Raw genomic sequence first — 12,833 nt, 5'->3', positions numbered from 1 at the left:
ACCAACTGGACCAGATGAACCTAACGGATATATTCAGAACATTCCATCCTAAAATAGCAGAATATATATTTTTCTCAAGTGCACATGGGACATTCTCCAGAGTGGATCACATTTTAGGTCACAAAACAGGCATCAACAAATACAGAAAGATTGAAGTCATGCCACACACCTTTTCTGATCATAATGCCATGAAACTAGAAGTCAGCCACAAGGAAAATGAAACGACCACAAATACATGGAATTTAAACAACACACTACTAAGTCATGAATGGGTCAAAACAGGAAATTAAAGAAATGTTGAATCACTAAATTTTACAACTGAATCTAATATTACACTGTATGTTAACTAACTGGAATTGGAATTAAACTTTTGCTTGTGGATGTCCAGTTTTTCCAGCACTGTTAAAAACTATCCTTTTCCTGTTGAATTGGCTTTGGTCTTTTGTCAAAGACAAGTTGACTGTATTTATGTGGGGCTATTTACAGAATGTCTCTCTGTTCCACTGATCTGTTCTCTTTGCTTTTGCTAATACCACACTTGATTAGTACAGCTTCATAGTAAGTTTTAAAGTTGGGTCCACCATCACTTCTCGGCCTTTTGGCTAAGGTCAAGTGTAAAGTTGGGTCCACCAATTTTGTTATTCTCCTGAAATATTATGCAAATGGCAATATTATGTTGGTTATTCAACATTGTGTTCATTATTCTAGGTCTCTTTCTTGTATAAACTTAAGAATCAGTTTGTCCATATCTACCAAATAACTTGGGATTTTGATTGAGATTGCATTTACTCTATAGAAGAGTGGGCACCTTGACAGTATTGAATCATTCTATCCAGATACATTGAATATCTCTCCTTTCATTTAAGTCTTCTTTTATGGGCACCTCGGTGGCTCAGTTAAGCATCTTCCTTTCACTCAGGTCATGATCCCAGGGTTCTGGGGTTGAGCTTTCTGCTCCACAGGGGTCTGCTTCTCCCTCTGCCCTCACCAACATGTTCTCTCTCTCTCTTTCTCAAATAAATCTTAAAAAAAAAAAAATAGGTCTTCTTTTATTACAGTGTAGTTTCCTTCATATAGATTTTCATATATTTTGTTAGATTTATACCTGCATATTTCATTTTTTGTTGTTAATATAAGTGGCATTGTGTTTTGAATTTCAAATTCCAGTTGTTTGTTGCTGGTATATAAGAGAGCAGTTGGCTTTTGCATGTTAATGTAGTATCCCCCAACATTACGATAGTTGCTTTTTTGTGCCAGGAATTTCTTCATTGATTCATTGGAATTTTTAATATAGGCACTTATGTTATCTGTGAACAAAGACAGATTTTTTTCTATTTCAACGTGTATACCTTTTATTTCTTTTTCTTATTGAATTAGCTATGACTTCCAATATGATGTTGAATAGAAGGGGTGAAGGGACATCTTTGCCTTGTTCCTGCTCTTAGCAGGAAAGCATGCAGTTTCTCACCAATAAATATAATAGGTGTGTTTATTGTTGATACCCTTTGTCAAGTTGAGGAAGCTTGTCTTTATTCCTAGTTTGTCAGAATTTTTATCATGAATTGGTATTGAATTTTATCAAATACTTTTTCTGCATTGTTGATATGATCATACGATTTTTCTTCTTTAGCCTTTTGTAATTTGATAACGACCTTGCATACCTGGAATGAATCCCACTTGCTCGGGGTATATAATTCCTTTGTTGAATTTGACTTGCTAATATTTTCTTGAGGATTTTTGCATCTATGTTCATGAGAGATAATGGTCTGAAATTTTCCTTTCTTGTGATGTCTCCCTCTGGTTTGGGTATTAGGATAATGCTGGCCTCATAGAATGTGTTAAGGAGTATACCCTTTCCTTCTGTTTTCTGGAATAGATTTCAGAGAATTGGTACAATTCTTTTCTTAAATGGTAGTATTCATGACTGAACCCATTGAAGCTTGGTGCTTTCTTTTTTGAAAGGTTTATCATTGATTCAGTTTCTTTAATAGGTCTATTCAGATTTTCTGTATCTGCTTGTGTGAGTTTTGTCAGGTTGTATCTTTCAGGGATTTGAACCATTTCATATAGGCTATCAAATTTGTAGGCATAGAGTTTTTCTTAATATTTGTTAATTATCCTTTTAGCATCCCTGGAATCAGTAGTGATAGCCCCTCTTTTCTGATATTAGTCATTTGTGTCTTCCCTCTCTCTTTTTTCTTCTTCGTTTTCCTTGTCAGAAGCTTACTGATTTTATTGATCTTTTCAAAGAACTAGCTTTTAATTTCTTTTATTTTCCATATTGGTTTCCTATTTTGATTTCACTGATTTCTGCTTTAGCTTTTATTATTTCTTTTCTTTTGCTTACTTTTGATTTAATTTATTTTCCTAGAGTCTTAAGATGGAAGTCTCGAATATTGATTTCAGGTCTTTCTTGTTTTCAATGTTATAAATTTTCCTCTGAGCACCATTGCCTCTGCATGTCATGAATTTTGATAAGATGTATTTTCATTTTCCCTTAGGTCGAAATATTTGTAAATTTCTCTTGAGACTTCTTATTTGATCTATTTGTAACTAAGGGTGTACTGTTGAATTTCCAAGTTCTGGACTTTTCAGCTATCCTTCTGTTCCTGATTTCTAATTTAATTCCATTGGCATCTGAGAGCATGCTTTGTATAATTTCTATTATTTTATAGTTGTTAAGCTGTGTTTTATGGTTCATAACATGTTCTATCTCAGTAAATGTTCCATATGAGCTTGAGAAGAGTGTATATTTGCTATTGTTGGATAATGTGTTTTAGAATGTCAGGTCTAGGTGATTACAACAAGTGTTCAGTTTCATAATGAATTTAATGATTTTTCTGTCTACTGAATATGTCAGTTACTAATAGAGAGGTGTTGAAATTCTCCAACTATAATAGTGGATTTCTCCAGTTTTTATAGTGCCTTACATGTTTGGATATTCTCTTGTTAGGCATAAATACTTTAGGAATTGTTATATCTTCAAAGAGAATTGGCCACTTTATCATCATTTAATCCTCTTTATCACTAAGAATTTTCCTTGCTCTGAATTCAGCTTTTTCTGAAATTAATATAGCTGTTCAGTTTTCATTTAGTTGGTGTTAGTGAATATGTTATGTTTCTCCATAACTTTGCTTTTAACCTGTGTCTTTATATTTAAAATATTTTTTATAGACAACATACAGTTAGATCTTATTTTTTTAATCTATGTTTATAGTCTCTGCCTTTCACTTGTATATTTACACCATTGATATTTAATATAGTGATTGATGTCTAACATATTTGTTAATGTTTTCAGCAATGGAAAGCAATGAATTTCTTGCCCTTGTTCTTTCTTTTTTCATATTCTTTTTCTGCCTTCTCTGGCTTTAAGTGAGCATTTTATATGATTCTATTTTCTTTCAGTATATCAAGTATAACTCTTTTTTACTAATTTTTGGTTTCCCTAGAGTTTTCTGTGAATATTTGCAACTAGTGTAAGTCCACTTTAAATAACACTATTCCACTAAATAAAATTTCCAATGAGGTTAGGAGACAAAGTCATGCTAAAAGGAAGGGAAGTGCCTCAAATACCCAGCGAGTTCTCATCCCCATCTGAGTTTGTAAATGGTAGAAGGATAAAGAAGTAAACTCAAATCTTCCCAAAAGTACACCTGGATTTCCCATAGGCTTTAGTAGTTGAGTAGATAGAGACTTGCCAGGACCACCTCTGAGAAATAGGGAAAAACTAGAAATGGACAGACCAGATATGAATTACTAAAACTATAATCCATGCTTGACCCACTTCAATTTCTGATTAGATTGACATGATAATCCTTTCACCCTAACTGACTAAAAGAGGAAAGAAAAAAAAATCCATGAAGCTATACACTTAGGATTTGCCTACTTTAGTGGAGATAAAAGTATATATATAGTGAATTTCATTTAAAAATTATATACAGTGGACCCTTGAACAATGTTGAGATGGGATAGTGACCCCCCCCTCCAACCCTGCCATGCAGTGGAAAGTCCATATGTAACTTGTGACTCTCCAAAAAGTCAACTACAAATAACAGTGTTGACCAGAAGCCTTACTAATAACATAAGTAGTCATTTAACACATATTTTATGTGTTATATGTATTACATACTTTATTCTTAATTCAAGTAAGCTAAAGTAACATGTCAAGAAAATCTTAAGGAGGAGAAATTACTTTTACAGTACTGTACTATAGAAGATCTTCATATAGGGCTGCCTGGGTGGCTCTGTGGGTTAAGCCTTTGCCTTCAGCTCAGGTCATGATCTCAGTGTCCTGGGATTGAGTTCCGCATTGGGCACCCTGTTGGCGGGGAGCCTGCTTCCACCTCCCTCTCTCTCTCTCCCTCTCTGCCTACTTGTGATCTCTTTCTGTCAAATAAATAAAATCTTAAAAAAAAAAAAAAGATCTTCATATAAGTTGACCTGCATACTTCAAACCCATGTTGTTCAAGCATCACCTGCATAAATTTTATGAATTTTATAAATAAAAGTTTTAGATCCTGTTGTAAAATGTATTTTTCATGTTTGAATTGTGATCCTTTATATGTATACATGTGTATATACATTCTTTACTCAGGAGAAAATTGTGCAAAACTTCATGTGGTCTTTCAGGCTTTACATGAATGATTTAGGATAATACGTATTTTCTCATCTAACTTAATATTATCAGGAGGTAAGATCAAATTGTCTTCTGATTGAGTACCCAAAATTGTTTTCTCTACTTTGCATTTGGTATAGGGCACTAAAATTTAGAAGACCAGTTATATACAATTCTTATAAAATTTAAACATGTATTTTTGACCTAACAAAAGTTAGTTAGGAAAGGTCATTTGGTGTTAAATTAGCCAACCATAATTTTTTCCTTGAATTTACCAATAAAGTAATATTTAATATGTAAATCATGTATTTGAGGACTTATGTAAAATTTCTGTCTTGTGAATAACATATCAGTTGGTTTTTATACTTAAATGTTGCACAGAAAATAAACACAATTTGGTATCATTTTTCCAGTTTTCATGGAAGATGTTTTATTTATTGGATGCTGTAAGAAATTAAATCTTAAAATATTTTTTAATTTAAAAATAATTATTTGAGGTTTATCTGATCTATTTCATAAATATATGTTCAGCAACTATTTTAACATGATAGAGTCAGAAGTAGAGAACTAATATATACAGTGTTGAAGAGTAATACATTTTTTTATAGGCAGAGCTTCTAGATGCTGCTGCTGGCGTTCATGTACGATTCCGATTAGGTGGTGTAAGTATGGATGAATTCTTATTTGGTAGTTTTAAAGCATATTTATGTGAAATTTAAAAGATGTAATTTTAAAAATGTAAACCATTTTTTGGTAATTAGATTACAATGGTCTTTTGAACTTCTCCATATACAGGTTAAATTTCCACCTGATATATACTATAAAATTTTCACTCATAGACATATTGAAGATCTGTGTGCTAATAGCCCTAGAAATTATACAAAACTTCCAGCAAAATATACATCTCATATTAAAAGTGATGATCTTCAGGAAGAGAATCATAGTGGCTGGTATCGTCGTGTAGAAAACAATGGCTGGAGGCCTGTCACCGATACAGTAAGAAAAGAGAAATATTAATAATTTTGACTCTTATATATTTAGAAACTCATTTGTCTTCTTGAAAATTAATTTTAAAACAATAAATTTTGATAATTTGATAAAAAGTGATGACATTAACTACCAGGTTACTAATAATACTTCAAGATCAGCAGTGTATCTTTTTTTTCTTTACTTCTGCTTTTAGTAATAAGCTTTGATCTGGGTCATCTTTAGACCCAGATAACAAAGCAAATTTGAAAATGTTGTTGAATCTATATTAATTAATCCTTGGACTAGAGCTGGGAATTCTTGAGAAAAAGATAATGTTTTCTCTTATAGAGCTTGTAACAGCAGGGACTAGTGGGAAATAATTTGGGTCGTCATAGTGTTTGGAACTTTAATATGTCCTCATTATCTGAATGGAATGATTTTAACTGTACATGGTTTTGATGTAGTGACTTTTCCAAAGGAACGCAGGTTCATTTGTCATTTCTGTGGAGATTCTAAGGATGTTTGTAAGCTTACATTTTGCAGGTTAATCAGGTTCTATAGTTCTAGATGTCTCTTTGGGCTCATATCTTCACTCAGGTCCTTAGTCTCTGGTATGCAGATTATAGAATTGATATATTAATTATACTAAATATATAGTATTTTATATTAAGTATACTAAAAAGTGAAAATGATCAAAGTGTGAGTTCATACATTCATTCAACAAACCTTACTGCATACCAACTGTGTGTCAGGCATTGTACTCGATGCTAGGGATACAATGGTAGATAAAATAGTCTCTCCCCTCAAGTGTTTTTTCTTTTTAATTTAGGAGAGAGTCAAGTGAAAAGAATATTTCAGTACAGTGCTGTAAGTCTGTGCTTTAAGAGGGACAGATACACAGTGTTACAGGGGATAGCAAACTTTCCTCCTTTTTCTTTACTGTGTATGTGGTAAAGAAAAGGAAATGAATTCAAAGTAAGAAAACAGGCAACCGGTTATGATAGCAGGTCACACGGGGAAACCACAAAGTTTTGGAGCATAATGATGAGACTGTTCTTGAAGGGTGCCTGTACTCCTTGAGAATTAGAGTCTTCAGAAGTCAACAGCATGAATAGTAGGTAAGGTCTGTTATGAAAAACAAAAAGAGTACTGGAGTATGTCTATGCATTTATCTGTTCAACCAATAGTTCTTAAGTACCTCAAGATATGAATGCTTTGTTAGTCTTTCTATAACATGTGTCTCTGAAAGTGCAATGTGCCACTCACCCATGGTATATAAGAAGTACCTTAAAAGGGGTGTATTCACTCCTGTGTTTCTACCTTGACATATTCCTACTGAACTCACAGAAATTCTTGTCTGTAACCAGATAACCTCCCAATCAGTATCTCAGCACTTTGTGTTACTCATTTTTCATTTCCTCAATAGTTTTGGATGTCTACTGAAAATGCAGAGGTAGGAGAAGAAAAAGAAATTGAATTCCATTTCTCTAAACTGAAGAGAAGGCAAGATGTGGAAAAGAAAAGAAAAATTAGAAAGATAGAATGGATGAGGAAAATGTAAGTTGAAAAGTTAATGAAATAGTTAGACTTACTAAATACATACTATTTTAAGTTCTTTTAAAAAATGCTATCACTATTAAAATGACTACATGCTATTTTTCAAAGAAAATGTAAGATTACAGTTCTGTTTTTAAAAATGCATAGAAAGCAAACATTTAACAAATGTGTGCTATGTGTGAGATACTGTTAATCTCTAGGATATAAATGGGGAAAGACATGTTGTCTTTGACCTCAAGGAAATTACAGTCTATTGGAATATCAGATATGAAAATAAACATTTACTCTTATATACCAAATAACTTTTATTTGGCCCTCTAGATCCACTCTGTACCCTTCTTAACCCTTCTTTTTGCCCTAAGACCCTGACGTGTATGGATTGCACTAAAAGTTATTCTGTACATGTCTAACAAATGTTAATAGCAAGCGAAAACATCAAATTGTTTACAAATTTACTTCACTCCATACACAGAACAAATCCCCCAGATATGTAAAGTAATACAAAAACTCCAGGATCCCAAATTATGTAAAATTCACAGATATTCATGAGATACAAGGTGGTCATGGATCAGAAGACTCCATAATGTTAACATGTCCATTGTCTCCGAATTGATTTGTACATTCAGTTCAGTCACAATAAAAATGTTACAGCAGGATTTTGGGGGAAATTGGCAAGTTGATTTGAAAATTTTTATGGAAATGCATAGGAACTAGTTTAGCCAAGAGCAATTTTGGAAACATAAATTTGGAGAATTTATACTACTCGATTCCAAGACTTACTCCAAAGCTACTATACTCAAGACATGGTATTATCAGCATAAATGTACACATAAGTTAATAGAATCAAGAGTTGAGAAAAATGGATACACATGTACACTGATGAGTTTTAACACAGGTGCTAAGGCAATGTAATTGGAAAATGATGTTCTTTTCAATGGATTGGATATTTAAATACAGAAAAATGAACGTTGACCCTTATCTCTCACACCATATATGTAAAATTTTATATCTCAAAAGAGATCACAGATCTTAATATAAAAGCTAAGGTCATAAAATACCTACAAGTAGTCAAAGGAGAAAATCTTAGTCACCTTAGTTCTGGCAAAAATTTCTTATGTAGGACACAGAAGGCATGACATATAAAAAAGTTGTCAAATTACACTTCATCAAAGTTAAAAGCTTTTGCTCTCTGAAAGACACTTTTTTTTTTTTTTAAGATTTTTTCTTTATTTATCTGACAGAGATCACAAGTAGGCAGAGAGGCAGGCAGAGAGAGGAGGAAGCAGGCTCCCTGCAGAGCAGAAAGCCCAATGTGGGGCTCGATCCCAGGACCCTGGGATCATGACCTGAGCCGAAGGCAGAGGCTTAACCCACTGAGCCACCTAGGTGCCCCTGAAAGACACTTTAAAAAAAAAAAAAGACAAGCTACATGTATATTAGCTAACTGGAATTTGAATAAAATCTTGAGGAAAAAAAAGACAAGCCATAGACAGGAAGAAACCATTAGCGAGATATATATACATACATATATGTATGTATATATGTATATGTATGTATATATATAACTACTCATGTATATATATGTGAGTAGTTGTCAGTGGTTGTCTGGAGATAGGGGTTTGGGGGAGTGAAGGGAGGAAAGGATGAGAAAGGGACACAAGGAACTTTGGGGGGGCGATGGAAATGTTCATTTTTTACTATAGTGATGGAGTCACAGGTGTATACTTAAGTCAAAACTCTTCATGTTCTGTTTAAAGATGTGTGTTACTGTACATCAGCTATACCTCAGTAAAGTTATAAAAACTTTTGTGACCCCCCCCACCCATTTTGTCCACCCCCCAACCTTTGACAGTCACCAGTCTATTCTATTTATTTATTATTTATTCTATTCTATTTATCTGTGAGCTTGTGTATTTTTAGTTTCCATATGTAAGTGAGATCGTAGGGTATTTTATCTTTCTCTGTCTGACTTGCTTCACTTAGATAATGCTCTCCAGCTCCATTTGTGTTATTACAAATGGCCAGATTTCATTTTTTTATGGCTGGATAATATTCTTCTGTGTGTATCACATTTTCTTTATCCGTCCATCCATTGATTTTTATAAGAACATATGCAGACATTCAGAAGACCTTGATAAAGTAGTTCATCTCTTGTACCTGCAGGGTGAGTTGGGGGCAGCCCAGGAACCAGTTGTAAGGGTCGTAGGGTTACAGTGCCTACATGCAAGCAAGTGCTTAATGCTCTCAGGTCCTGGGCACTAAGGTAAGGGCACGAGTGGTGAGGAAGTGGAACCCAGAGACCTGGGAGGGAGACAGATGGGCAGGCATGGACAAGGCTGAGAACTTTGAACTTAAAACTCCCCTCTTGGTGGTGGAAATTCTTCCTGCCTGTTCTGTGGGGCCCAGGCCTTTTCTGCATAAAAGCGTTCCAGCCCCTGCACCTGGCATAGTTGCTGCATGTGCCCATGTTGCTTCTCCTCAGCATTCTCCCACGAACATCGCACGTTGCCTCCAGCCCACGGAGAGAGTTCTGTCTCAGAACAGCCCGGACACAGAGGTCAAGGTCTAGTCCAGGAGCAGATTGCTTATTAATCAAAAGGCTTACAAGAATTTACCAACCTTTCATAGGAGCCTTGGAAACATGTGAGAGTGGATTTTCAGGTTGTGAGATCAGAAGATGATTGGGTTAAATTTACTGATAATGATCACATTCATTTAGGATTATGAATTCAATGTGTTGGCTTGAGACACAGAAATGATGTTAGTCTGTCTGGTTGATTAATCAAAGCCTGAACTCAGCCGAAGCTCTGCCATTGCAAATGCCTGCCCTCCTCTGGTGTACTGTAGAGAAAAGCATTTCTGGTCTCGGGAATGCATGTCTTCGTTCCTCTCGTGTGCAGTCTACTCAGCTACCCACTAGCTATAACCCCAGGCCCAGAAGACAGTTTTCATCAAGTCACTAATACATGAGAGGAGCTGCAGAGTTCTGGATGAACTCCATGGTAGCTGTTTTTATAGACCGGAAATGACAGTGGGGAGAGCTGTGGTGGAATTGGTACCTTTAGTTTGCCGGGAATAATGGAACTCTGAAGTGGTAGGGGTCGCAGCTAAGCTTCCAGAAGCGTTTCCTCTAATGCAGCAAGTCAGGACAGCCCCTGGCCCCTGGGATGCTGCTATTGTTCTTTCTCACCCCAGCCAGCAAGCAGAAAGAAAGGCAGTTCGCATTTACATGGAAAGAAGAGGATGTGCCTTTCTTTCTTATTCTCAGAGCTGTGTCTGCTCTCCTGCTGTTCTCCCTACTCCCTTCCCACAGACCATCATGCCTGTCCTTGCACTGGTGACCTTACACTCATCAGAGGCAGTGAGCAGAAATAACTCCCCGATGACTTCATAGGACAAATGCACACCAGAGGGAGAGAGAATTTTGCAAAATGCTAAGGGTTTGCCACATGACTAAAGCTTATGGACATTTGGGGATATCCTTTCTAAAGTGAGAGACAAGTTTCAGTACCTTGGTGTGTCTGTCTTGAAGGCACACAGCACTTACAGGGCATCTCTGGATTTAGGAAGCTAAATGTGCCGCATTAGGGTGTGCTGTTCCGGCCTGTTTTCATGGTAACCCAGTGAGGCTGCTGGGCTCCAGTGGGACAAGATGGTGAACATGGTAGCAGGTCCACAGCGTGGTCACGGTCCTCCCACTTGGCCTTTAGGGCCAAGCAGTCCCAGCAGTATTGGACAGACAGTGAAATACTGTATGGGGCTTTTTGTAATAAGAGGATCTCAGCACAGAGGGTTTAGGAGTAAGGTAATGCCCTTTTCTGCCAACCTCTGTTTTAAATTTGAAAATCAGTTCCAGTTCTGCTACTGGGCTGAGGGAGAGACCGGGTGCTTGGCAGGAGGACTGGAGTGCTCTGCGATTATGAGCTGACCTGGGTTTTATCTAATCCAGTGAACTGTAAAGCTGAGAGGATACAGCATCATCTCAGTACAAAGTAGATGAAGTGCAAAAGAGAATGGGTCTGAGACGGTCTGGAGGGCAGTGGTAAGCTGTATGAGGTAAGCTGTATGGTAAGCTGTATGAGCAGGTGGCCCGGAGTCCTTCAACACCCGCTTATGCTGCATTGGCACTGCTCTTCTCCATGCCTTTGGCTTCATGGGGAGTCCCCTGCGGCCAGCTAACAGAGGAGAATATATTAGATCTAATTCACCAGGGATCAGCACAGGTTTCTGGCAACATCCAAATATGGACAGTCCCTACATTACAGCCCCCAAGTAGGCTCAGAGAATGGTCAAAGGGTGTCCTCCCAGTGAGCACAGCCGGTTTTCTACTTCATATATAAAGGAGGAACAGCTTGAGACAGGAACCTTATTGTCTGTGGGCGATAACTGAGAGCTTCTCCGCTGATTAGGCACTTGGGTGGGATTAAATGGGGAAATTGGGATTGGATCTGGGGCAGGTATACTCACAATGGGCATAGCGTATGTTTGTGTCCTTGTGAGTGCCCTCCCAAGGGCCCAAGATGCAGAAAGCACTAAGTATTCGGATGGACGAGATGACCCAGCCTGTGGATGTCCGTCTCACTGACCGCCTCTGTGGCTGCCCAGTGGAGCCGTGCACAAGGCGGCCGTGGGTGCAGGCATAGAGGCTGCATACAGACTCCTAAACTTAGTCTTTTCCTCACTGCAGTCGTTCCCACTCCATAGTCTCAGCTGACTGGACAGCAAAGGCCGTTGCTCTGCCTCTGACAGCGTGCTGGCTACCTGGTGGCAGGGTGGTTAGTCCCTTCACAGTCAGGTGGCATCTCTTCATGTTCGCAGTGATAGACAAACATTCTGGATGTGTGTTTGATTTCTCTGCTTGCGTCACTTCAGTCAGCAGTACCATTTATTACAGAGCCTTATCCATCATCATTTTGTTCCATTCAACATTGCCTCTAACCAGGGGCCCATGGACAGTACAGGAAGTGTAGTAATAGGCTCAGAACAACAAAGTACATGCACCGTGTGTGCCATCACCCAGAAGTGACACTGATGGAACATTAGTATGATTTGCTGAAGCCCAGGCATAGCACGGGGCGGGGAGGGGGATGAGGTGGGGTGGGGTGGGGAGACCGCCTGGTAATAAGCCAATGTACATGGACAATAATCCTTTTTTTCCCTTTCCTCTGTTTATTCTCAAAACAATCCTCATCCATAACTGAGCTCTCTATTTCTAATGACACGGACATTTCTATCTCAAAATCAACTGGTGTAACACTGAATTTCTTATATTCTTCATCATAAAAATTGTTTCTATTCCATATTCCTCTTGGCCTCAGGTTAGGATACCATCATGTACCCAGTCATCCAAGCCAGAAATGTAGGGGTTCACCTTGACTTCTTACCTTTCATAAGCTCCCATGTGTCATCTGTCATAAAGTCCCATCAGTTCTGCTTCCAAACACTCTCCCCAGTCCAGCGTCCCCGTCCCTCCCCGACTGGAGCGCTCAGTGCTCTCGTCTCTACTTCACAGGCAGGGTCCTTCTGCTTGCTCCCTCTGTCTCCAGTCTTTTGCCATCTCTGTGTAAACACTAGTGCCATGTCTCAAAAACAGATTAAATCCCCTCCTTACCTGAAACATATTAGGGGCTCACTGTCCCTACATCCCACATGATAGTCTCTCTCCCTAGGTTGCTCTTTTCTGGCTCAATTC

The 12,833-nt window shown here is 37.6% G+C and overlaps 1 protein-coding gene across 3 annotated transcripts in view; it reads left to right on the top strand.

Moving 5' to 3' along the window:
• CUNH11orf65 (chromosome unknown C11orf65 homolog) overlaps nucleotides 1-12,833 on the top strand; it is a 65,008-nt gene that overhangs the window by 34,365 nt on the left and 17,810 nt on the right. For 2 of the 3 annotated variants that reach the window (XM_004764404.3, XM_004764402.3), the window contains 3 exons: nucleotides 5,224-5,277; nucleotides 5,411-5,611; nucleotides 7,011-7,141. In XM_004764404.3, the coding sequence (XP_004764461.1) occupies nucleotides 5,224-5,277; nucleotides 5,411-5,611; nucleotides 7,011-7,141 (386 nt within the window). The remainder of the gene's footprint in view (nucleotides 1-5,223; nucleotides 5,278-5,410; nucleotides 5,612-7,010; nucleotides 7,142-12,833) is intronic. The other variant, XM_004764403.3, reaches the window with a different exon arrangement.

The sequence above is a fragment of the Mustela putorius genome, unplaced genomic scaffold, assembly GCF_011764305.1.
Source record: "Mustela putorius furo isolate JIRA1106 unplaced genomic scaffold, ASM1176430v1.1 tig00000198_pilon_pilon_pilon, whole genome shotgun sequence".
Taxonomy (NCBI): Eukaryota; Metazoa; Chordata; class Mammalia; order Carnivora; family Mustelidae; genus Mustela; species Mustela putorius.
This window is presented reverse-complemented; position numbering and strand designations above follow the sequence as displayed.